This window comes from Branchiostoma floridae, chromosome 7, assembly GCF_000003815.2.
Source record: "Branchiostoma floridae strain S238N-H82 chromosome 7, Bfl_VNyyK, whole genome shotgun sequence".
Taxonomy (NCBI): domain Eukaryota; kingdom Metazoa; phylum Chordata; class Leptocardii; order Amphioxiformes; family Branchiostomatidae; genus Branchiostoma; species Branchiostoma floridae.
In genome coordinates this window covers 4,151,904-4,179,395 of record NC_049985.1, presented here as the reverse complement: position 1 = coordinate 4,179,395, position 27,492 = coordinate 4,151,904, and the positions used below count along the sequence as shown (strand labels likewise).

Here is a 27,492-nt window from a genome sequence, read left to right as displayed (position 1 = left end):
ATTAACCATAATGAGTTTGTAAAACAGCAAACGACATCCGAGACGTGTTGTAAAGTGTGTCAGGACATGCGAAATATTCTGTTAACACAATTCTAACTGATACTAATACTATGAAGACATAGTATTTTTACATACACATACTTTGAACGTAGTCTTTGTATCTACGTTAAAACTAGCTTGATACCATCACTATTTAATATTTGCCGAAAGGCATAGGTGGCCATTGTACATTTGTATTTTTGATATAGTTTCACTCGCTCAAATGAAAAAAAAAAACGAATAAAAGTTTTCTGAATAGTCACCCTATACTATAGATTACCCGAGATAAATATATGATTGTATACGAATATATACATGTATATAGAAAGTGCATGATCACGGTGATTCGACATTACGTCACCCTCGTAGTAGTACAAATATTGTAAGCAATGTTTTGTCCCTAGTACCCCCTTTCCATCCTGAGAAGATTAAAACCACGTCCGGTCAGAGTTTTTTAGAGGGTATGAAAAAGGTTTTCCGGACGCTTGATTTCTGATAAGAATGTAATAAAAATTGTTCGCAGTTCATTCTCATACCATCGAAAATATTTGGTGTATTCTTCGAATCTGGAAGAGCAATTAAGATTTTGTTAGAGATATGGGGGCTTGGGAAATAGTTTATTGGCTTTTACGTTTCGCTAAACCCCCTTTCAGAGCGTCAGTTGTAGCGGTGCAGTCGAGCACGGCCGTCTGACATTATATCGTTCCCAGGGCAGTGCCTGACCCGTCAGTCCTCGTGACGCGTCCGTCAGGAAACTTGCCGGTGAAACACGCCACAACACCGCCGACTCGGACTGGCACTGGAGAGCTGCAGACATGGCGGACAAGGTAAAAACAACGTCCTCTTTCAAGGGTATTCCCTTGGTTTCCCGCCCGTATGACCTTCCGGAAAGTCAAGTTGAAATTTGGACTGTAGTTGCCGGTCTTATAGAGTATAGTATCACAAGCATGTGGCGTTGTGCTGTGTTATCTATGATCTACCATTGTAGTAAACACTGCCAACAAATACCCGCCATATAACCCGTTTAGTATAGTGCTGTCTGTATGCCATATTGCTACAAGGATTGTGCAACTGGAATCTGGTTACAAATTTGACAAATGTTTTCTTGAAAAGTGTAAAAAGCTGGATGTTGTGTTTGCATCTGTGTGCCACGAGGTAGCTAACTCATGCCATGTCGACAGGCATGGCAGCGGCTTGACACCAGCGCTTGGAGTAAGCGTCCCTGGACAGTTAAACCCATTTGTCAAAGTGACCTCTCCGACAGCCAGAAACACACGCATTAGCGTGTTGCTGTCGCTTAAAGCTTTGTTGGACGACATTATGTCGATAAAAACGTTTGCATTTGGCTGACCCAGTGACAAAGTAGGGCCACACAGTTCCCTTAAGCTTACAGTTACACGTACAGTGCGTGCGATGCCGATATGGGTATGGACTCAATTCCTTTCTAGCTTCACAACGAAAAGGGACCGGGGTTTGTTTTGGGGTGTACTTTGACAGGCGATTTTAGGCCTTCTGTGTTCTTCTAATACGTAAAACGATTTTAGCTTTAAGTTGAAAATTGCTTACTATGATGAGTATGTATGTCACAAGGTAGAGTTCTGGGGTGGGCTAGCTCCCGCTGTGACGCCCTGGACGGTACGCAAACGGGTTTATATTGCCCCGTTGGGATAAATATAAAATTGATATCATATTTCTGCTGCGGACGGGATATTTGGAACATACGATAGGCGGGGCACGACCTTAGGCTACCAAAACTATTAATCAGGCTCAGGTTTCAAACATAAGCCACAGCACTCAACCCAATACGTAAATATCTTACAGGAGAGGAAAAATCCACTTCAAGTTTTGTATGTGTTTGTAAATTCGAGACGTAACGTTAAGTAAAATCTTACAGAGATGATCTGACTGCCTCAAAAATATGAAATAAAAGGAAATAGACAAGGAAAACGATCCAATGGATTCGCAAGTTATAACTTCATGTATTTGTAACTTACTTTTATTTCATCTTCGTACATGTATCTGGAAATGACAGACAACTTTTGTACTCCGTAGAGTCTACTGTACCTTTCCAGTTTTGTCTTTTACCCAACTTTCTCCAATCGTTTATAACCATTTAAAATGCTATATCTACTTTTGCAGATTTTGTTCTGAACTTGTGGCTTGACTGTTGACTTACTAGCAATACTAAGTAGCTACAGTGACAGACACATACACACATGTTAGTCTTCAAGAACTTGAGCCATCAGAAGTTGGTTACGTTTGGATGCGTTGAATCAGACGACAGTTTGCCGCAACGTGGCGGTTGTTGTGATTACCGGCGCGGCAGTTTCGCGCCATCTGTGGAGGAAAGATAAACGATTTGCCACTTTCTGTCGGTCCCACAGAAACACACACACATGGCTACCGGTAAAACAACTCAGCGGCGGCGGTTAAAGTCTTCTCTTGATGGAAGAGACAGATTTGGGACGGTGGACCAAAATATCCGGCCACCAGTGGTTCGGGCGATGCAAAGACAACAGTAAATGGTCACGCAAAGATCTCTGTCTTGTTCGGTCAATGGTTCTTTAGACTCTTAACTCTCTCTATAGATCTGTGCGCTATTAGAAAATATAATAAACTTACTCATCCAGTCATCCTCCATATAGGACACGCTTAAGAAGCTTCAAATGTACAATGAGTTATCAGTGCCAGTATGACGTTATCACCTAACTGTCATCGTAATTTGAATACAACTCACTTTTATTGTAACATACACTTTCGAAATATACTAACGAAGGTACGGCATTTATTCACAAGCGAGAATAAGGATTTGGGGGACTTTGAGTGACAGGATTCGACTTGAGCATCCATTGTTGTGCTTCCTGTAAAGGCCTTGTCACTCCTGTCGCACGATATTCATAGGATCGTCGTACAATCGCAAACGGTCGTCACAACAACCATCACGTTTCAGGTGGTCTGAAGATAGCCTTCTTATAGGCTATACGAGATGGCATAATAATGACATATCAGTTCTATTGCACCCAGCCTGTCATGTTGCCAGCCTCCACGTGAACCGAGTGCAATAGGACAGGCTCTAAGAGTATGCTAGGGAGGTTGGTCGGATGGAGAACCCTTGTTGTAACCCATATGATTGACTCTCTTGATCCACGCAGTGAACAAGCGTCGTTAGAAAGTGTGGGAGTCAAAATTATCCTCTCAATACCAAATCAAATTACATGAGTATCTTATAATCAAGCTCTACATACATGTAGCTATGCACGTGTCTCTGAAATGAAAACAAAACACATTCATTGCAACAAGTACATGTAAGTAACCTTATCAATGCTGACTTAGCAAATCTAGAGTCACGACCACAACCACAATCTATATGTCATATGAGTGTTGTGGACTCACGTAGGTGTTCAAAGTTCTTTTGTTCGGTAAAGCAATGTCAAGAAATTCCTTTTGATAGCTTATCAGCAATTGTGGTAGATATCTTAAGTGCCGTGTATGGGCTGAATATATAATGGTATGACAGGTCGTTCAATTAATATGACCAGCTGCCGACGCGTGCCAGTGAAGCCGGTGTGTTACGCCGGAGGACGGTTATAATACCGGTTGATTTATACTCTGGAATATTTAGATATTTCCATAGTAATGGATGGGCGAGCCTGCAGTTACCGTACATACAATTGATGAGGGGACGCTGAATCAACAAAGTAGAGTTTTGAGGCAACGGAAGTGTGGGGTTCGGGTTGGTGTGGTATGCTACACTTCGAATTCGCCGTTTCCTCCAACAAGTTGAACATATGAAACCCGACTGTAGCGGCCGGATGTTCGGACAGCCTGAGACAGAACCAACCACCGACAAAAAGGAAACCATTCTCGGTAACAGCTGAATTCTGTTCGGCATATGAACGGCCATTATAGTCGTACATGCATCGTATACGACAGTCTTTATCCTTGTCGACGGCTGGTTGTTACACAGCACAGACAGACTGCGTGACATTTGATTATACGACAAAATAATCGTAGGACGACTTATGACGAGCATGACAGCGTCCTTACAGACAATGTCAGATGATGAAACTGTTACATCTGACATGGGATGCTGGTTTTCGTTCTTTTACAAATTTTAGTTGTGCGACTGGAAAAGGAGATAGATGATAATAGGTATGGCCGCGGGAATCTAACGGCCTCTAGATTCTATTTTCTAAGTATGGATTGTCCCTGTATCCAGGATCTTCCACGTTTGGCAGATGATTTGTGTCTAGATCGACCTCACACGAGTGTCAGCGCTGCCCGCACACTCCTACAGGCCGCCACGCGTCAGTCATGTAAGGGGTGGGGAGGGGGGCACACAGGACGTCATACGCCAGGCATGTACATAATGCTATGTAAAAGAGGTCGTGCCACAAGAATGTGAAACGCACTATGCCACTATATGTTTTACTGGGTACTGATGTTAGATTAGTACACTAATGTATCTTTTAGTTGTTAGTAATACGTCATACGTGTTATTTGCCATACAGATAGTCATTGTACCTGATGCAATCGTTGTGCATATATCTTGACTGAGTGATTGACCTCTCGGTAAGTGTTGGGTCGGGGTGTGGTTTTGGATGTTGGGTCTCCAAGTAGACAACCAGAGGTCGATGGGGGAAATCCGTGACTTTTTCTTTGCATATACACGCGTAAATGCCTTTTTTCTGTCTGCAAATCCCATGTCAAAAACGGCATACATGTATAATAAAAAGGTGATTAGCCCCCCCCCCCAAAAAAAAATCAACCTCTGCTTGAAGTGTTGGGGGCACTGACCGTATTGACAATGCTATTACATCATCATGTCACCGGCATGCTTGTTGTGTGGTCAGGTCAGGAGTGTCAATGGTACTTCTGTTATCAAATCCCACAAAAAACTTTTCTGAAACGGTATAAACCTTGAAAAACGTTAACGAAAACCGACCAACCGCTACTTACTACCTAGGTCACATGATAAGGTTAAGCATCAAACTGGGGCCCGGTCGGACTGTTTGTAGAAACGAAGAATAGAAATGCATACGTATAAATATACACAAATAATACCCACGACTTTTTTCTTAACTTGTACATGTAGTTTGGTGTCTTTTATATCATACTTTTCATTCCCGAAAGCTGCCCGGCCGGGCACCGGTTTGGAAATGTGACGTAGGCCTTAAGTGCCAGGCTTTTCGAGCTGGTGGCGAATGCCTCCATAGGGTGAAAGTGAGGGATTGTGCTGCACAGACAATGTTGGCCGTACCTTGCTAACTAACAGGCTTTAAATACTAACAGTTAACGTTACATCTACTTTCCTGATGAAGAAAAAAGGTGATCGGCACTCCCTTCTCGGTCCAAACAGGAAAAACGACAGGGCCTATACCTAGCACCGACCAGGGTGTCGTACAACACAGCTGTCAATCGGAGTCAGATCCCCATGGTAACCACCGGTCCCCATGGTAACCACGTCACGCCTAAGGGATCGTCACGTTATAGTAACTAACAAAATGCTAATGTAATTTGGGGCTGAAATAAAGGCAGTGGAAACAAGAACAGCGATTGCTAGCCTAAGCTAACCTAAGTGAATGAACTCCCGTAGGGAAGCAACTTGGCATCAAACTTGCAGAATTTCAACATGGGAAGACCAACTTGCGGTCACGTGACCCATTGGACTCCAATAGGACAACAATAGTGCATGGAGGCCTGTAACGTCGCCCGTCTTTAAAATATTTTCTTTTCCTTTCATAACGCTTAATTTTTAAGCGAATGGGTTATCTTAATGCATATGATCTTAGTTCTACCAAGCGAAAAGAATATTTGAAAATACGAGTCTTGGTATAATGTCATTGGTGTCAAGTATGCTCATGACTCCATTTCGTCAACATATACCTGACGATCCCTTGCGTCACATGGATTTTGTCCTGCTTTTACGCTGCCGATCTGTTTATAGACAATATCCTCGGCTCTGCCATACTCCAACAACTACACATTTTTTTCTTGTCTCGTTTAGTGTCAGTTTTGATGGTTCTTTTAGAACTAGATAAGGAACAAATCTGCACAAGCTCAACGGAAACAAACAGACCGTCTTACCTATCATTATAACAGAAATGAATATAGTGTAGCAGTGTTCATTTTTATTTCTTTTAATCCTATTATTTAAGGAAAGTTTCCATTATAATGGGCTGCATGAATGCTTAAAAAAACTTCGGATACAATGCTTTACAACACCACTACCCGCCTACCTAAAAGATTTGCTTTTCTGTAATTTCAATCATTATGTAGTGAATATTGTTCTGTCTAATTTTTCCTATGATATAGGGCCCCAAACAGAAGAGACAAGCTAGAAGAAAGTTCGTACAGTACGTACGACAGAAGTCCAGAGCGCGAGCGGTATCTGAATTCATTCTGTGTTAATCTCCAAGCAGATCCTACGGTAGCATAAGATAGCATCAAAAGCTGGCAAAGGAGTGTAGCCAGCCTAGTTGGAGTGTGCATTGGCTCCGGTAGCCATCTGCTCCGGTAGGATCTGCTTGGAGATTAATTCTGTGTGTCGTTTGATGGAGGGCGGCTTCTCTTCTTATCCTGAACTTTGCTTCTTTCAATCATTATATCCAGGACTGGCAGCACAAAAATGTATGCTTGGCTTTTCACAATTCTGTGTTTGTGAATGAACCTCGACCGCCGAAGGATGCAGTGATCTAATTTTGGGTCCCCTAGCAGCTTCCTTATAAACTGCAGCTCCGTAGTCTATTTGATGAGTTTGATTTTATTTTTTCAGGCCAAAGAAGCGAAGGAAGATAATGGAGAAGAGAGACCAGAGTGGACCGGGAAACTGGACTTCCTGCTGTCCTGTATCAGTTATGCCGTCGGACTGGGAAACGTCTGGCGCTTCCCTTACCTGTGCTACAAGAATGGCGGAGGTGAGTCGGTTTCTATGGTTGCAGCTTCATTCCCATGGTTACGGCCAGTATACAGAGGGTGAGTCAGTTGCCATGGCTACGGTTAGGTTCCCATGGTTACAGCCTAATTCCCATGGTTATGGCCAACGGGGGTGAGTTGGTTCCTATGGTATATAAGTTGGGTTCCCATAGAATCGGTACCCATGGTTGCCGTTAGGTTGGCAATGGTTACAGCTAGGTTCCCATAGTTACGACCAACGGGGTGAGTCGGTCCCCATGGTTACGGTTAGGTTTCCATGGTGAGTCGGTTTCAATGGTAATGGCTAAAGGAGGTAAGTTGTAGGTTGGCATGGTTACGCCTGGCGATTCCCTTACACATACTACAAAATAGGCGGGTTTGGGTAGGTTTTCATGGTTACGGCTGGGTTTCCATGATTACGGCTGGATTTCCATGGTTACGGCTATCAAATTGGAAACGATTAGGTTTTCATGGTTACGACTGGAGCTTCTAATACCTGGTAGACATGAGTTGGTTCCCATGCAGACGGTCAGGCCGGGCCTTCCATGTTTACCATAGAGGTGAGGAAATGTGCAGACTCTACTGTTGAAATGTGTGCCACCGCGAGTGTGAAGGTGTTTGAACGATTAAGACCGGTAATGCACCCGGCAGCTGACAGACGGGAAGCCGTCTGTTGTGATAACGTTCAGACGATGTTTGAAGTGGCGCGAACCGGACAAACATCAAAGGGCCCGCCGCCGCTACCCTACAGGGCGATGTGACGGTGACGTCATGCGCAAAGTACCGGTACGGTCAACATCATGGGAAGGGAAGCATATGTTTGTAATGGGTTCTACTTGTTATGCTTTTCCACCAACATATGTAAAATGAATTTCTGGAGTTGCACTTGTTGTAGAGAAACATAGTAAATTTTGGAATGGAGTTTTTAGAAAACAACAGCAACTACGGCCTGTAATACTAATAATGACAGTTTATTATAACAGTGACCTAATGCGTTTTCTGGAATGACGCCAGATTTGTCCTTTGGACTTTAAAGTTTAAGTAGTTAAGGGGTGAAAAATGGTTCATTTCAGGTCAGTGAACTCTTGTTAAAAACTTAAAGCCCTATACAACCCTCTTGCTAAATGTAGTACTTGGGGTTGGTTCACAAGAGGAAAATCTTAATTCTCAAAATTTTCTGTTTCTGGTCGTAGGAAAATGACATGTCAAAAGTCGTTCCTCAGCTTGTGACATCCACGTCTTTGCAACATAGATATTCTTACCGGACACGGAAAAAAAGAACTTTGGGTAACGCAGAAGTCAAACAACACATTGCCTCGACAATGCGCATGCGTCGTAGCCTTCTCTGCCCTGTGCGATCTTGTTTGAGCTCTGGATTACTTCTAGCTCTCAGTTTTTCCCAGCGTGCTAAGAGATCCGTATAATAGTATATGTAAGTTTTGTCTTTCGAAAAACAATAGAAATGCACTCTAAGGCCGCCAAGAAATATAGAGAACAAAAGCAAGAGGTATACATCTGGTTGGAAGTTACTCAGAGTTGTTCGTTTTTCCTGCAACATATAGATGGTAGATACTAGATGGACATGTGAAATAGTCAATGCCCCAAACCTACAGCTGGCAGGTCACCGACATTTGCCAATAACGGAAATTTTTGCAATGCAGGCTATTCGTCAGATATTGAAAACAAGCGCAAATTGTTGCTTTGGATGGGGACTTTTTTTTCACTACAGCTTTGCAATTTGAGTTTTACCTGTTCCCTACAGTTCTTCATCTATGAGTTTGAAGTTTACTTCGATGGCCAGAACGCGCAGCAACTGTTGAGAAGTTTTACACCGTCAATGCCCCCCCCCCCCCTCCCTCCTCCTCCCAGTCATCCGGATCCGTGTGACAGGGTGCGACGACCCCCACTCATTCCCATGTCACTGCCATAAGCACGACCTGTCGGCAGAGGTGAGAAATGGCGCAGCATATGGACATGGCTAAGTGGTCGTCCGGCACGACGAGAGGCTATAAATGGATCGATCAAGTCTCAACTTTCAACATCACAAGTTTGTGTCACGGAAACTTCCATCACACCAGAGAACAGGTTGGACTCTTCAGGCGCATGCGCGGTTATGAAACTTTAGATGTGGAAAATTCCATCACGAATATGCGGATTGGTCAGTGTCCCCAAATGATGCACGATTCAAACAAATATGCCAGCATTTTATAAATTTCAATGTAAGCTTCACATTGGAAGAAAAATGTATATATTAAGGAACAATTGAAAAATATTGTTGAATATACTCCCAAGATGAGAAACGAGTCGGTATAACTGCCCTTGTCGTAACACTCCAGCAGTTACGTATATTACACTGAAATACCTGTCACACCTGTCTGGCTGCGGCCATTGTTTAAAGCTATCTAGTGAAAAATTCCACTCTGCAATACTTCTAGGAAAATATAAACTTTTTAACCAATATATTCTGGGGTGATAATTCTGGAAGGTTTTGAAGGCATGACTATTTCTTATACTTTTCTGAGCCGGTATTATAGGTGCTTAGTAGTTGGTAGGCCTACCGGTTTATTAGCCATTGTGTTCCCTTATCCTGTACATCCGATGGTAAATTCAATGTGACCCAATAGCTTTGACATTATGAACAGGCATTCAAAACCTGTTAAGTCGCTAATAATCCCTCTCGGTGAAACATTAACAGCGCGTGTGATTCAGCGTTTTCTTTTGTGCCCGTCCCCGTAAGTTGTCGTAACCTCGGCGCAGCCATTCCACTATTGGTTGGTTACGGAGGCATTTACCTGCGTGTAAACGTGGAGTAATTGTGATACAATCGTCCCCCACAAAAGGCGTAGACAGGATACAAATTTACACTCGTATCAACTTAGCAAACGTGACTTAAGATATCGTTATTTGTCTCAGTAAAATATGACTAAAAACTATTCCGTCAAGTAATAAACGTTTGATAAATTTGTCAACGTGTATACAGAAATTTGATCGTAACACCTGATACAGAGAGATATTTACCATAAACTGTTAACTGTACAAATGTGTAAAAAGGCATATACAGCTTGTTCTTTTGCATGTATACGCATATTCGGACTTTAAGACATGAATATTGAATACCACCTGAATACGATTCGTATCCAGTGATATTCTTAACGTTGATATTTTAGTGTTAAACGTTACAAACCATATAATGCACATGACAACCATATAATGCATATGACAACACTTATTTATTTTGTTCACAAACAATAGCAATATTTACTCAAGATCGTTTTTCGGAGAAATTAGTCTATTAGACTTAGATTTTTTTATGATTACAAGCCCTCGATATTTCTGGAGAAATATTACGCCTCATATAATACTTTTAATAGTTCCATCTCTTTTTTTATTCTGTTACAACATTTGGCACGGCTCTAACACATTATATTTTGACAATTCACCACTCCAGTCTATTTTGGAATGTTGCAATCCCTAAATGTTTTGGAAAGATACAGTGTCTGAAAATGTTGTAAGGTTGTGCAACCTCTGAATACTCTGAATGGTTACAACGCTTAGATATTCTGGCATGTTACAACTTTTGGCAAGTACCACCGTATGCGCATATGCCTAGTTTGGAAGCGGTTACAATCTTTGAACCTTTTGGAAAGTTACTACTCGGCCCTAAAATATAGATGTGAATGACCTTCAATTTTGGCAGGGCAACCCGCGTTTTGAGCCAAAGGATTTACGTAATCTAGTTGTTCACAAGACATAACTGGTGTCCCAGAGTAAAGTGATACTAGGTCTATTGTTGTTGTCTCTGTTCCAAGTGTTGGACGTGACCGCCAGGCAGCAGATATTGAACGACATATGCACAACTGATATGAAGAGAATGCCTTTAGGTTCATGATCAAACGACAAATGTGCCCGGTTATGTTTTCATTGGTGTCCGCCATTGAACGTGATACCTTAATTGTAATCTTTGGTGTGTCGTACTAAGTTGAACGTATTGTCTAGTGAAAGAACTAATGTCCTTGACAGGGGACACATTTCGTGCCCTTGTCTCTTCATAATCTGTCCTTGGTTCTCCAATCATAACAAAACACCCATCCTCGGTGGAAATGCCTTTGATATCCGGAAGCTTTGGAATAAAAGCTGTTTGACCGGAAACACTTCCCCGGCTGTGTCCTGACACCGGAAGCACTTCCCGGTTGTGTGGCCTTATGGGATCAGCACGTGCCAGACGTAGGCAAAGATATCAGTTTTTCAGGTTAAAAATTAATGCAGCAAACAAATCTTATACTTATGTCGTTCGTCTTATGAATGTTTATAGTTTTTTGTTGTTGTGTGTGGCAGCCACGGTCTTTTCAGTTAGCCATAGATATATAATTATATGTGCATATGGAGAGAGTAACGCATTCAATTTTGGAAAATTAAAGCAAGGCTTTAATCCTGTGTACGGTACGGTTCACCCGTGTTTTTCTCGCCACTTACCTTCTGATTAAAAAAAAAACGAATGCCTGAAAAGTAATGACTGCAATGATTTGAAATTTGGAGGATATAAAAGGCTTCACACTATGAAGCTGTGTCTCAAAATTTAAGTTGTACTTATCATTTCTGGGTGAGGCCGTACGTAAGAAAAACATCATTTCTGGTAGGTATGTACAGATCGACTAGATTTGGCATTAACACAGCAAACTCTCAAGTCCGCTCGCTGGGACCTTGACATTATACAGAACCTAGCACTTACCACTATCGTATTGATAACAACCTGGAAACCAGGGATAGCCTTTTTAAGTAGAGGCTTTAGTAGGTACAAAGGTCTCAATATCAAATTCTGTTGCCTTCACCTCAATCAAGTGGGATAAGGGCATACTAGATTTACGGTGTTTTTTTTTATCTGAACATGTATGGCATGTATATGGCATATAATCCATCTAGAATTTATTGACATAGATTTTCATTAACGCCAGTTCACCTTTATCCGCGGTATAACATTTATCCGTTGTTTTAGAAATAGGGTATTTAGGAATATTTATTCGACGGAATTGCAATATTTTCAAAATATTACAGTTTGAAGCGACATTCCGTCGACTTGATATCCCTAAGTACCTATTTAAAAAAAACGGATCATGATAGGATACGCCGCCAATAAAGATAAACAAACGTTACACGATTATTGTAGCCTCGCTCCATTGTCGTTTAGTTTCCTTTGCGTAGAGTCATAGTCTGTATAAACTGACTGGCAGTAGTAATAACGTTTATGACATGTAGTGTAAATATAATTCATCTGGATACCTCTGTCATTGATTTGCATTGCATCTTTCCGTAATTTTAGACGTATGTTTTTATTTCTGCACAGGTGCGTTCCTTGTCCCGTACATCTTCATGCTGGCCTTTGCCGGGCTGCCTCTGTTCTACCTCGAGCTCGCCTTCGGACAGTTCTCCAGCCTGGGACCCGTCAGTATATGGAGAATAAGCCCGATCTTTAAAGGTAAGGAATGGCTAAAATGCAAACTACATGCATACGCGCACACACACACACACATACACACACACACACACAGACACACATACACACATACATATATATATATATATATATATATATATATATATATATATATATATATATATATATATATATATATATATACGTCTAAATAGCAGTACTCACTAGTAGCTCGTCTGAAATGTGCCTCATATTTGGCGGGAAACAGTACCTCATTCTCTCTGATAGTGCCTTATATTTGGCGGGAAACGGAACTCGTCTCGTCTGAAATACTAGTATGCTTCATGATTTGGCGGGAAACAGTAGCTCCTGTCGCCTAAAAGTGCCTATTTGATATTTGGCGGGAAACGGTAGCTCGTGTCGTCTGAAAAGTGCCTCACATTTGGCGGGAAACAGTAGCTCTCCTGTCAGCGACCAGATGCGACCTGCAAGGAGGACGACCATCTCCCGGGCATTCCCTCCGGCATACCTGCTCTGTTTGTCATCAAGGGCACAAGAATGTTCCCCTGTTCTAGGGTCACCCTGGGGTCAGGCGGGGTGTTTTATGTCCCCGCTAAAGACTTTCTGATGGGCAAGCAGATACAGTGTTTATGTACCCACCCGCCTGCTATATTGCCTAACCGCTTTACAGCCTATGTATGACCATGCATGCTGTGTATAACACTATTGAAGGAACATCATTTATAACGGGACCGACACAACACGATCTACTGGTTCTAGCCTGAGTACCATCCTCCGTAGTTGAACAACATCAATCGTGGTTGGCAAGCGAAAGTATTTAGCCAGCGGTCACTACGGAGGATGGTACTCAGGCTATAATGTTTTCAGCCAGTTAATGCGACACGGTTTTCCATAGAGGACCATAGATAAAGAGAAGATTTTGCTATAGCTGCGCTGTTGTACTAGCAGGCTCTTGTAATTGCTCTTCTCTCTCTTTCTATGTTTATATAGTGGTCAATCTTTTTCTGGCATAAGAGTGCATCAGATCTTTAGTATTTCAGTACTTGGTAGTTTTCTCCGTTTTGCTTTTCTCTTAAACATTCTTTGAATTCTTTCACTCACTCACTCACCATCCATTGTTTGATTATACTGCTGCTTGGATCCCTGACGCAGGGATAGGCAGCAGTCGGCTTCAGTTGCGTTTATTTTGGAAGGGTAGTCAGACAGTTTGTTTTTCTAAGAACTGACCCATGAGTTAATGTTTGAGTTCACATTTGGTTTTTCATCATGAAAAGGCTGCGACTGGCAGCCTCTTGCCTCGTGTTGACAGGGTAAAAGGAGAATGATAAACACATGTCACAGAAAGACATTTTTCACAGCGCAACAACTCGGTTGCAGACAGGTATTCAACTTGGTTACCGCAAAATGACGAAGTCGTAAAATACCCATAGCCGCAAAAATGTGTAGCTAAACTTGTGTTTGTCGCGATTCTGAGTTGCTTTTTTGCGTTTGAAATCAGATACTTCTTACTTATCTCAATTAAGGTGCTCTGTTCACGTCTGAAAACAAAAAAAAGTTCAGTGTTTCCTCGCACAAACTGTACCTAGCAGTTTTACTCCTACTAGTCCTAGTCCTAGTGCAGAATTGAGTATCGTAGAAAGAGATGGTTTACCGGCCATGTGATACACGAATCTTGATCAGCAAACGGATGCTGACTTCTACAAATACAAATTGCCGATTCAGACATCGCAAGCTGGTACCACCATCCCACGGGCAAAGCTCTGGCACATACTGTAAATGCAGAAATGTTCGCGGTGGATTAATTTTCGCGTTTTTCACGGTGGCCACTTTACCGCGAATTTAAAACCACCGCGAACATTTTTTCATGGTAGTAAGAGGCTTCAGTGCATGGTGCTACCGCGAAATTAAAACCACCGCGAAAAGTCCTTTTTCCCGCTACCGCGAAATTGAATCCCCGCGAACATTTCTGCATTTACAGTAATCCAAGTTGGGTCGTTACCAAGTGTATCTGTTTTTGGTGTCCAGAAAACTCTTTGGTACCATTGAGTACGAATATGCATGATGAACATACGGATACACATAAAAATTGCAAATAAAGACATCGCAAGCTGGTGCCACCATCCCAAAGCCATGGGGCATTTTCGAAGTTGGGCCGTTGCCAAGTGCATCTGTTTTGGTGGCCAGAAAGCTCTTGGTACAATTGAGTACGAATCTTGCTCAACATACGGACACACGTACAGATACAATTGCAGATAAAGACATCGTAAGCTGGCACCATAAGCCCACGGGCAAAGCTATAGGGCACGTTCAAAGTTGGGTCGTTGCCAAGTGCATCTGTTACCAAGGTGACAAGAAAGCTCTTTCGTAGAATTGAGTACAGATACAATTGCCGATACAGACATAGGAAGCTGACACCACAATCTCACGGGCAAAGTCATGGGGCATGTTCCAGGTTAGGTCTTTGCCAAGTTCATCTGTTTTGGTGTCCACAAAGCTCTCTGGAACCATTGAGTACGAATCTTGATCAACATACGGACACACATAAAAATACAAATACAATTGCAGATACAGACATCACAAGCTGACACCACAATCTCACGGGCAAAGTCATGGGGCATGTTCCAAGTTGGGCCTTTGCCAAGTGGATCTGCTTTGGTGTTCAGAAAGCTCTTTGGTACCATTGAGTACGAATCTTGACGAACATACGGACACACATACAGACACAATTGTCGATACAGACATCACAAGCTGGTACCACCATCCCACGAGCAAAGCATGTTCCAAGTTGGGTCGTTGCCAAGTTTATCTGTTTGGGTGTCCAGAAACCCCGTTGGTATGGTTTATATTCGGTATGTGCATGGGACAGCCACGTGGTGTCGTCTAACAGTCAGTAAGTTTCCACCATGCAGACGTTTTCGACATTTTTAGGCCAGTATCTGGTACACCCGGGTCCGTGCATGTCAGGATATTAGCACACATGCGAAAGTCACGTCCCTGCACCGCATGATGCACCCGCATGGGGCGCTATTAATTTTCATGAAGGCTTTAGAAGTCTGGCAAGTTTAGTTACCTCCATGAAATGTCATGGAGGTTATATTTTACCCCGCGTTTGTGTGTCTGTGTGTGTGTGTGTAAACAAAATAACTCATGAACGGTTGGGTGGATTGGTTTCATACTTGGTGTGTTGGTAGTGTCTGACAAAAGCTGGAAATGATTAGATTTTGGACCCCCTAGCGACTCCCCTTGGTACTGCAGTGCAACTTCCGGTTTTGCTATCTCGGTGTTCTGAACATGCTATGGTCACGATTTTTTAGTATTAGACAGCTCTTGTGCTCAGAAAGAAATGACATAAGTTTGGGCCCCCTAGCGTCTAGTTTTGGGATAGCAGGGGCATTTTTGTCAAAAACTTCTGACGAGGATAACTCGAGAAGGGAACAACGGATTTTCATGATTTTTGGTATGTAAGTACCTTAGACAATGTTGTACGAGATTAAATACTAATTATGCAAAATAGGAGTACATTTGCATAATTAATGAGAATATTCTATCATAGCAGTTTTTTCAATGTATCTCTTGTCACGGACGTGATATGGTCGTGACATTTAAGTCGTAGATAGCTTTTAGCGTCATGAAAAAGTGGGGCAAGTTTCAGTCCCCTAACATTTAATTGTGGAACTGCAGGGGCGTTTTTGTCAATACACTCCAAAGAGGATAACTGCAGAAAGGAACGACGGATTGCCTGCATTTTAGGAATGCAGGTAGCTTAGGCAAAGATGTTCATAATGATATACATGTTATGCAAATGAGGACTTAATTTGCATAATTAATGGGGAAATTGTATAGTTCCATTGTTTTCAATAACTGGACCTCAATACATGTAACACATGTTAATTATGATAGGTGGAATATAAGCAGATACCAAATATGGTAATGAGGAACTTATTTGCATAATTTATGTAAAAAATCAAAACCGCTTTATGATCAATAATGGGAATTTTATGATTGTGACATGTGTACCTTAGTCAATGATGAATAACACCATGCATAAATTATGTTAATGTCTTGGTCAATTGCATGAAATTTACGAAAGCTCTAAATTTTCATGGAGGTATGAGGTCGCCGAACTCTAGTTCATTATCAATACAAATACAAATTCGCAGATCTGCTACAAATACAAATTCATCGATACTTCCGTTGTTTTTTTTTGTTTCCAGCTTCTTCGTTAAGACTTACACAACGTTCCACGTAAAGACACAGAACAAAAGAAAGTCTTTCACTTCTTTAACCGTAGTTTACAGTCTGATCATTGTCAGTTGTTGTCATATACTCAGCTACATTTATTTTTCATCGCCTTCATTCGTCTATTCGCTCATTCGTTCATTTCTCCCCACCTTTGTTTAGGAATGTAACATACCATGTTGGCTATGTCCATCATGGATGGAACCTACTGTAACGTGGTTGAGCCGGTGCCAAGTGCATCTGCACGACTGCACCCTTTGCTATCCGTTCATTCATCCATCCACCATTCATTGATTCGCTCAATCATTCACTCATTTTTCGGTTCTGTAGGAGTGGGCTATGCCATGGTGACCATCTCAATGATGGTAGGGATCTACTACCATGTAGTGATCGCCTACACCCTGTACTACGCGTTAAATTATTTCTCCACTATTCATTCATTCATTCACTCATTCACTCATCCATTCATTCACTCGTTCTTTCATTCATTTCTCCGTCCTGTAGGAGTGGGCTATGCCATGGTCGCCATATCTATGATGGTGGGAATCTACTACAATGTAGTGATCGCCTACACCCTGTACTACCTGTTCATTCATTCCCTCCTTCTATCATTCATTTATTTGTTTCTTGCTTTCATTCATTCCTTCCCTCCGTTCTGTAGGAGTGGGATATGCCATGGTCGCCATGCTGAGGGACAAGAATTCAGGTCTGTCCATCACAGTTGTGACCAAGCACGCAGAGCGTGTACGTCCCATCCTTTTTGCTCCCCTACATTTGGTGGCAGCGGTGGGACAATACAGCGTGGACCATCATACATGTTGCTCTCTCATACCAGATACTTTCACTCCTTTCTCCGTTCTGTAGGAGTGGGCTATGCCATGGTTGCCATGCTGAGGGACAAGAATTCAGGTCTGTCCATCACAGTTGTGACCAAGCACGCAGAGCGTGTACGTCCCATCCTTTTTGCTCCCCTACATTTGGTGGCAGCGGTGGGACAATACAGCGTGGACCATCATACATGTTGCTCTCTCATACCAGATACTTTCACTCCTTTCTCCGTTCTGTAGGAGTGGGCTATGCCATGGTGGCCATCTCTATGATGGTGGGAATCTACTACAACGTGTTGATAGCCTACACCCTGTACTACCTGTTCATTCAATCCTCCACCATTCATTCATTCGCTCATTCACTCCTTTTTCGGTTCCGTAGGAGTGGGCTATGCCATGGTCGCCATCTCCATGATGGTAGGAATCTACTACAACGTGGTGATAGCCTACACCTTGTACTACCTGTTCATTCATTCCTCCACCATTCATTCATTCGCTCATTCACTCCTTTTTCGAATCTGTAGGAGTGGGCTATGCCATGGTGGCCATCTCCATGATGGTAGGGATCTACTACAACGTGGTGATCGCCTACACCCTGTACTACCTGTTCGCCTCCTTCACGGCCACGCTGCCGTGGTTGACCTGCAATAACCCCTGGAACACGGACGCGTGCATACAGGACCGGTCCGTCTTAAGCGCCAACACGACCAACACTTCCCTCACCAACTCTTCCCTCATCAACGGTACAGCAGTCAACCACACGGGCGTCAGACCCGTCAGTGCTTCCGAGGAATACTGGAGGTAAAGTAGACTGCACCTTTCTCTTATACTTCGCAGTCACGTAATGTGGCATCAGCCATCTTGGTGGGTTAAAGATACGTGTTTTTACGTCAGAAACAGCTGCCAAAGGTGTCAGGAACGGGACGTAGGTGGTTGCAAACTTTTGGGCACATGTGACTATTTTTGTCACATTTCTATTGCAGGTGGTTGCAAACATTTGGGCACAATTAACCCACTGTATTTTTTTTCACATTTTCATTTTGTGTTGAGAAGAGTATTTTAACGTTGAAAACCAGTATTAACCAGTATTCTTCTGCTTGTTGGACTGACAAATTTATCTATTGCTTAATTACATATCTGTCCGCCTGTCTGTGTAGAAACGGCGTGCTGCAGCTCTCAGAAGGGTTTGACTATCCGGGTGAGGTGGTGTGGTACCTGTGTCTGTGCCTGCTGCTGGCCTGGTTACTGGTCTTCTTCTGTCTCATCAAAGGCGTGCAGAGCGCAGGGAAGGTAGGGAGCAGGCTACAAATTCATACATAACATTTCCTAGAGGCTGCGAAATTGTGGTTATGGGCGCACGTTGCATTTTTTCACGGTAGAGGTGAGAGCAATGTTCCCTGGATCGTCAGTGGCTGTATAAATTTGTTTCAAAACGTCCCTGTTCACTGTCCTTCATGAAAATATTCAGCAGTTTTGATTAACTGTGGTATTCATTTTAGCAACATCATTGGACGCCCAATTACCGAATTGGTGATGACATGAAATAGTCTGATGTGTCGTCGTTATTCACGCCAATGCATAACGTCTATGAACATTAGTACAAGCCTGGCGTGTTACTAACATCGCTGGTTACGGGTGGACCAGGGTGTTCGGCCGAGTTGTCCAGAGTGTTGGGCCAAGTTGGGCTGAGTTGGTAAAGGGCCGAATCGCCCCGATCCCCATGTTGCGGTCTGACTGTTCTGAACAAAATGGTGGCCCGATTTTTGTACATTTTGCGTATCATACAATGACATCATATTGGTGACCTTTACCCTTTGCCCCATAGGTCGTGTACTTCACCTCCACAGTCCCTTACATCGTGCTAACCATCCTGCTGATCCGGTGTTCTATCATGGACGGCGCCATTACCTTTACTTCGCAAGTTGTCTTATGTACGTCTATGTTACCGTCTTGCCATGTAATTGGTGACCTTTACCCTTTGCCCCATAGGTCGTGTATTTCACCTCCACATTCCCCTACATTGTGCTGACCATCCTGCTGATCCGGTGTTCCATCATGGACGGCGCCATCGACGGCATCAAGTTCTACGTCACGCCAGACTTCAGCCGACTGCAGGACGCGGAGGTGGGTCTCAGTGTGCTCAATGCGCACCATGCGAACGTTTCACAAACTGCAGCCTTCGTGCTGCAATCACATACAGCAGTACCACGAGTTGTCGATGTGTTGCCTATATTTATACCTATATATCTATCTATCTCTATCTATACCTACATATGTATATATATATGCATCTCTCTCTCTCTCTCTCTCTCTCTCTCTCTCTCTCTCTCACACACACACACACACTCTCTCTCTCTCTCTCTCTCTCTCTCTCTCTCTCTCTCTCTCTCTCTATATATATATATATATATATATATATATATATATATATATATATATATATATATATATTGAGTCCTATGACGTCGTTGAGTGTCGCTTGTATCGCCCCGGCAGGTGTGGGGAGACGCCGGTATCCAGATCTTTTTCTCGCTATCAGTAGCGTGGGGAGGGCTGATCAGTATGGCCAGCTACAACAGGTTCAGTCAGAACTGCTACAGGTACGTGTAAAGTGTGTGTGTGAGTGTGTTTGTTTCTGTGTGTGTGTGTGTGTGTGTGTGTGTGTGTGTGTGTGTGTGAGTGTGTGTGAGTGTGCATGTATATGTTTGTGTCTGTGTGTGTGTGTGTGTGTGTGTGTGTGTGTGTGTGTGTGTGTGTGTGTGTGTGTGCGAGTGAGTGGATGAGCGTGTGTGAGCACGCCATCTTCTTTTCGATTTCGTTTGGTCTGGTCTGCTTTATAGAAGAAATTAAATCTATATAGTCTATGACGTATGAAACAGGATATTCGTGAAAATAAGTAAGAACAGAACCCCCCCCCCCAAAAAAAAAGAAAGCATTAAAAATAGGACAAAGACCCTGTTGCTCTCTTCGTAACACCTTGAGTCAAAGTTTATTGCCCGTCAATGTTTCTGCAGAGATTCCATAATCGTGTCCACAATTAACTGCGGTACCAGCATCTACGCCGGCTTCGTAATCTTTTCCATCCTGGGCTTCATGGCGAACGAGATGGGAGTGGACGTCAAGGATGTGGCAGATAAAGGTAATGATATACCATTTGGCTCGCCCCTGAGGCGTCGCAAAAAAGTCTTGCTACCTCAAGTGACCGTTGAAGCCACTACCATCGACACCATTGTGTCAACGGCCTCCAACTTATTCAAACAAGACATTTTGTGCTGGACACCTTGCCCTTCTCATTACAAGAATGATCAGCAAGATGATAGTGGGCACTTTAAAAGGAAGAGGAAAGTCAGACTCCGGGCCAAATTTTTTGCCCTCTTCAATCCCCCTACTCAAAACCGTGATCCAAGTCTGAATTTCATTGCGTTGAAAGAAAGCGAACTCTGCACAAAATATCCGGGTTCTATAAAAAAATCCAAGTTTGCCTTTTTCAAGTACCCCAAAACAACGACTAGTTATTAATCTACCGTCTTTCTTTACTTGTAAAGTTTAAACTTTGTTCGAACACAAAAGAAGAAAAACTCACCATACATTTTTCGGTCAAGCACGTCGACCTTCTTCATATGTACGATTCGCTTCACTGATGTTCCGGAAGTCGGAAGTTGACGTCAGCAGCGAATCGTTTTTTTTTGTTGGAACGAAATTTAAACTTAACAGCTATGGATTCTACCAACAAAGATGAGCTTTCATTCGTCGTTCCTTATGTTTGCTACTTCACGTTTCTTTGTTCTGTAGGATCTGGTCTTGCCTTCGTGACCTACCCAGAGGCAGTGGCCCGTCTGCCGATCTCTCCCCTGTGGTCTGCGCTCTTCTTCTTCATGCTGTTGTCTCTGGGGCTGGGTACGCAGGTGGGTGGTGCTTAAAGTCACCAAGCAGATGTGTCAGCTGGATGACAAAAGAGATGACAAAGAATTTGGCCAAATATGGAAAAATAAGTTGCCATGGGATTTCAGTCAGTCTTTTGCAGTTTATCCGCCGGCCGGCCAGTTCACACCTAGACCAGTTAACTCCTACTGGACTTTTATTCCTAACTTGCATTGGCCATGGTCACCTTTTACTACGTGGGCAGGCCGGAGTCTGGTGGAGACTAGGTGCTTATAGCTGAGCCACGGTACAACAGCACGTCACCGGAACGTACTGCGCCTGCGCGAACCCTGGTGTTTTGGGACTTGGTTTGGTCAACGTTGCATTGAAATCCCGCTTGTTGCACAGTATATGTTAGAGACATGGTTTCATGTAAAACGTACACGGGATTTTACCCTTATATACGCACGTACTTTTCTTAAATGCGGCCCTTTAGTAAACCGGGGGTTTAGCAAGGTTTAGCATGTCTATACTTTTCGCGCAGGCGCAGTACGTTCCGGTGACGTGCTCGGTACAACGAGCTCGGGTCTCGTTTTGGTGCAACCTCTCGCGCGGTCTCGTCAGACAGACTGTGCTCTCGCGTGAAGATAGTCAAAATGGCGACCGAAATTGGAAATGAACCTATTGCATAGTTCACAGTGCACGAAACTAGTATACCAACTATGGGAGTCGTTAAAACTGAAATTTGATATGTCTATTTACTTAGTAATCTTCGACAAGCAGTACTGGAAAATAAAATTCGCTCGCTGCCAACATAAAAAAAGGGCAATAATAATAATAATAATAATGAGTCTTCATTAAAAAAAACACATTTTTTCCAGTTCGCCATCATTCAGACGATAGTGACGTCAATCATTGACGAGTTTCCGGAGAGACTCATGTCGAAAAGGATGCTGGTCACTGGATTGGTCTGCCTCGTCTTCTTCCTCCTGGGGCTTCCCTGCATTACACAGGTGAGACAGGTGTTAGATACCTATCATGCAGGTGAGACAGGTGTGAACTACCTATCAAGCAGATGAGACAGGTATTAAATACCTTAGCATCGCGCAGACAAATGTTGAATATCACACAGGTGGTCTGGCAGGTGTATTTTACTTTATAACACAGGTGAGACAATCGGCCGTTACACTAGGTGACATGTGTCTCTGTCACACAGGCGAGGTAGGTGATTATAATCTGGATAACAGGTGACACAGGTATTCATTTCTGTCACTCAGGTGTTTATCACACGAATCAGAAGTGAGACAGTTGTTTATTACTAAGTTCTACAATCTAGGGCTGAACTTCATAGTGCTTAACATCAATGAGTCCCATTGCGTTACGAAGGAAACACAGAATTATGTTTTGATGTAACCAAAGATGGTATGTAACAATCGACGGTCATGCGTCATGGCCACCCCACAGCCGTGCTATGATCAAAGAGGCTTTAGAATAAAAACCCCTTTCTGAGATTCTAGCATTTGTCCAAAAACTACCTCCATTTTCGTTGTGCATTTTACATTCCATTATTATATATTAGGGAACCTTTCCAGGTTTTTGCGATCCACTTTAATTTAAACCACTGCTTTTCTACACATCCCTTTCCACAGGGAGGGAACTACATGGTGGAACTTATGAACGACTGGGCGGCGGGCTTTAGCCTCATGGTCATCGGGCTTATCGAGGTTATAGCCATTGGCTGGATCTACGGTAATAACTTTTAACCCCGCGCCGCCATTTTGTTTCAGGGCTTTGCTTTGCTGCGGAAACGGAAATGACGCGTGCGTTGGATCTTTGCTCTGATTGGATGTCGTCATTAACTTATGTCTCCACACAGTGACCAAGCCATTTGTTATAGTCTTCCATTTTTCGTTCTGAATGTTGAAATAGACTGAACTATTGAAATAGTTAAGACAAAAAAATCTTTCACAAGTTTGAAGAATTTTGCTGACAAACTCTACGACCCATATGCCAATTACCAAAGTCAGCCAATGGAAAAATGTGTACGTCTCATCAGAGCAGGATCTTGGCGCGAACATAGTCCGTGGCGCTATGCGTAAATATCGTCTGATTTCCATGGTAACCGTGCATCCTTTTCCCAGGGCGGGAATTACATGGTTGAGCTGATGAATGATTGGTCAGCCGGCTTCAGCCTGATGCTGATTGGTCTGGTCGAGTGTGTCGTCATCGCCTGGATCTACGGTAGTTCTGATTGGACATGACGGAGCACAGAGCACTTTTTTTCGCCGTAAAACCGTTCATAATGTCTTGTTTGTGGTCGTGTTTGTTTACGTTGCTAGGGAGGACCAAGGAGGTTAACGTTCTGTCAAAGTAGAGTCCGATTGCTATAACAGAGAAGGAGAGAGGAAGGAAGGAAAAAAGGAAACTAATAGAAATACGTATTAAAAGCGGTTGGAGTTAACAAATAGTTCCGGAACCCCGATGATTTTCGAATGCAAGCCCTTATGGTAATGCAAATATATCGATGACGATGTTTTGTAGCTTAGAGAGAAAACGCTGTCAGTTTTGGCCTATTTTGAAACATCAATTTTCAATAACTGTTAAATGCCGATAGCTGCTGTAATGCCTGAAGAAACGCCATTTTGCTGCAATGCTCAATGGGGTATAAACACCACGTGGGCGCCATTTCAAACATTTTCTACTAGAAAGCTATGTTTACAAATCGCCAACTATACAGTTGTCAGCATCTTCAACAGATTCATCTATATTCATGTTGGTAGTTTTTAATAGGTTCTTGTGATTCGTTTGACGTGCGAAAAAATCTGTGCTCCGTGAAGCCAAATAAGACCACTGAAGAGCAAGTGACCACTCCCCATCACCTGCATGCACTTTCCTGTAGAGATGTCGCTTGTCATTCAGTGGTCTATTTCCCGAAATTAGAATTACCCCTCAATCCTGGTAGGTGTCAGTCGTCAACTTCTCCAATCCAGCTAACACGCGCTCTGCTGTACCTACGCCCCCTCCCCCTCCTCCACCTCCATCTACGTTTACCCCCCCCCCCCCACCCCCACCCGAATAAAGCATGTCAAGTTTAAGAGTCAATCCAATCCAATCCAATCCATTCATTCTTATTATACAGTAGAAGCCAGTTAATTGCACAACGGATTACCACACACTTCTGTTAATTCGCGGGATACAAAACCAGTGCAGTCCAGGGGAAAATTCGCGTTGTTGCACCACCCGGATAATTGCACGACATACACTTGCAAATGGGGTGTGCAATTAAACTGCTTCTACTGTAATGTGATTGATATGTCGATGAATTACTTGAGAGTAATAACGATTTGACTAATTTCCAACAATTGTTTAAAAAATCCTACTAATTTCTTCTTGTAATTTGTTCCAATAATACGTATTTAACTAATAACAATATTCAAATACAATCCAATCTCTACAACTGGATGAAAACGGGGATTAACTTCCTGAGGTTTCGAGTGACATCCATCACTCTTCTTTAGCGTCACTGGAATGACGCTTTCTAGTGACGACGCAGAAGAGTGATGGATGTCCCTCAAAACCTCCGGAAGTAAAACGCCGTTTTTATCCAGTTGTAGATATTGAATTGTATTGGAATATTGTTTACCTGGATGTTTAATCTTCATAAAAGTAACTAATGGTGTATTATTATATCACGTTTACGCATATTTCCCTGACCTTGTGAATGTTTCCAGGAACGGACAACTTTTTCCGGGATATTGAGATGATGATCGGATTCAGGCCGAACCGCTGGTGGTGGCTGTGCTGGAAGTTCCTCACCCCTGCTGTCCTGTTGGTGAGTAATCCAGACCTCGTCGCGTGTGGCGTCGGGCGTGGCGTAACTGGTAGAGCGTTCGGCTCGGGATCTAGAGGTTCCGAGTTTGATACCCGCCGTGCCCCCGACGTTGTGCCCTTGGGAAAGACACTTTACACGACCTTCATTACTTCACCTGGGTGTAAAAATGGGTACCTGAATTTGGTTGGGGAGGTAAAAGAACTTACCTTCTGTCTGTTTTGTGTATGTGTCAGAAGGATTGTGGATCACAAAAAAATCATCTATGTATCAATTTGTAATTTCATTTTCTGATTTAGATATGAACTAAAAATCTAATCTGCTCACGTTCTGGTAGGCACCAATCGTATATACCCTAGATACCTAATCTCCAAGCAGATCCTACAATGGCATAAGATACTAGTAGTACCAAACTGGCCAAGGAGTGTAGTCAGCCAAGAGGTGTACATTTGCCATAGTAGCGAAACGCACTCCTCAGCCTTCTTCACTCCTCTGCCAGCTTTTGATACTATCTTATGCTACCGTAGGATCTGCTTGGAGATTACCAGATACCCAGTAAACAAAAACGGCGATCGCTAGTATTCCTGCCTCTCGATTTTAAAACCCGTCCCGTCTCGTCCCCAGGCGATCCTGCTGTTCTACCTGATCGGCATCAAGCCCGCGATCTACGGCGGCCGGCTGGAGTTCCCGACCTCCGGACAGGCGCTGGGCTGGCTCATGACGCTCACGTCACTGGTCGTCATCCCCCTACCGGGCATCTACTACATCTGCAAGGCCGAGGGAACCTTCATGGAAGTAAGGCGGTGTCTTTTCTGTTACAAGCTCTGTTGCAAGTTCGCACCGAAAAAGCGGAACAGGGCCTCCTTTTATCGTATCTTGTTTGTAATCCGAACCGCCTAGCAATCAAAACCAGGTAAAATTAAAAAAAAAACGACAGTAATTAAGAACCACAGGATTTGCAATGAAGGCTATGCTTCTAGTATTTCTTTGTCATTCTGCCATTCTATTAAAAGTATGGCAAAAACATATGACTAGCTCGACTGCCAATGCCTTCGCTAGAATAGATGTATTTTTGTTGTTTTCCTCAGCGCGTGCGGAAAGTTATGAAGCCGCTACCGGAGTGGGGCCCGCATCTGGAGGAGAACAGGGAGCTGGACGAGCGGTACAGCAAGAAGGGCATCCCGCTGGCTGACTACAGGGACGCCGACAACACGCCTAACATCGCCTGAAGAGACTGAGAATAATCAGTGAAACAAAACAATCATCGAGGGCGTCGACCATTTCAAGTCAGGAGAGCAGAAGGAAATAGATTTGGGTATTGAAGTTGACGTTCGTCTGTGTTGGTGAACAGTATCACAGCAGAGTTTCTTCCAACACAAGAAACGTCAGTTCAGCCTGGCCGAAACTTAAATCAAAGATATCTAACCTTCCGCCTTCTTCAGGATAGCTAAACCTGGGCTCGTGACGTCATCATGGACACGTGACGTAAGTAATGAGTCAGGGGTTGTTTGAAATCGGTATCGTCCTCTGTCCTAACTAAAGGGCTAACGTCATGGAAGTAAAAATAAACATCCAAAATCCGTCAGCAGTCTGACGTCAATCGACTTAAAACGGACAATTCCAATCTCCAAGCAGATCCTACGGAAGCACATGATGGTATCAAAAGCTGACAAATGAGTGTAGCTGGCCTAGGAGTGTGTATTGGCTACCGGAGTACCTACAGCAGAAGGCACTGGTCAAATGCACGGGGAGGGGCTATCTTTTAGATACGTCTTTCTGCTCCTCCCTGTATCTGTAGGATCTGCTTGGTGATTAGGACGTCAATTTAGAAAGAGATCGATCCGCCTTAATAAAAAATATATTTTTGACCCGAGGTTTGCAAAAATATTATCATTTTGAGGGACATTATCAGACCAGCAGTTACATGATCTTCGTCTCAGCATGTCAAATCTATAACAGAACCAACTTTTAGTTCTCCAAGTTCAGTGCCATAACCTTCCTCCACATCCTGCCTGAATTGGTCTTCGCCTGTTGTACATAGGTTTAATGATATGAAACTAGATGTGACAAGTTCTCGAAATATTTTGTACTAATTCATAATCCATCAACCAAGCGCTGTAAATAAACTGGCTGTAGGAAGTGTTTTTAAAAAGACGACCGTAGAACTGTTCTTGTAAGTACTATATATGTAGTTTAAGTTATTGTGACTGGATATTGAATGTACGTATGTTTTATCGTAATATTGAAACTAATTTATTCTGTAGCGTTGCCTCTTGCCTGGAATGTATCATTAATGTCTTGTTCACATGCATTGTATATGTATGCCGTCG

The 27,492-nt window shown here is 43.0% G+C and overlaps 1 protein-coding gene across 10 annotated transcripts; it reads left to right on the top strand.

The window, feature by feature from the left end:
* Nucleotides 1–699: 699 nt before the first annotated feature.
* LOC118419751 (sodium- and chloride-dependent glycine transporter 1-like) lies at nt 700–26,504 on the top strand. Of its 10 annotated transcripts, none has more exons than XM_035826314.1 (16): nt 700–866; nt 5,399–5,476; nt 6,355–6,426; nt 6,815–6,956; nt 12,296–12,427; nt 17,997–18,273; nt 18,630–18,762; nt 19,462–19,596; nt 19,969–20,072; nt 20,487–20,611; nt 21,265–21,377; nt 22,215–22,346; nt 23,475–23,574; nt 25,065–25,165; nt 25,787–25,957; nt 26,251–26,504. In XM_035826314.1, exons 1-16 carry the CDS (start codon nt 855–857, stop codon nt 26,389–26,391), a joined length of 1,968 nt encoding a protein of 655 aa, XP_035682207.1. In that variant the 5' UTR covers nt 700–854; the 3' UTR covers nt 26,392–26,504. The 10 variants fall into 10 exon arrangements, with proteins under 10 accessions (XP_035682207.1, XP_035682208.1, XP_035682210.1 ...); XM_035826315.1 differs by lacking the exon at nt 23,475–23,574 and adding an exon at nt 22,983–23,082; XM_035826318.1 differs by having other exon boundaries at nt 716–866; nt 5,361–5,476.
* Nucleotides 26,505–27,492: the final 988 nt, after the last annotated feature.

What these genes read in the sequence shown, in the direction of transcription:
- LOC118419751 (XM_035826314.1), top strand. An exon ending in TCACCCCTGCTGTCCTGTTG is followed by an intron (nt 25,166 to 25,786) that starts GTGAGTAATCCA and finishes TCTCGTCCCCAG; the next exon opens with GCGATCCTGCTGTTCTACCT. An exon ending in CCGAGGGAACCTTCATGGAA is followed by an intron (nt 25,958 to 26,250) that starts GTAAGGCGGTGT and finishes TGTTTTCCTCAG; the next exon opens with CGCGTGCGGAAAGTTATGAA.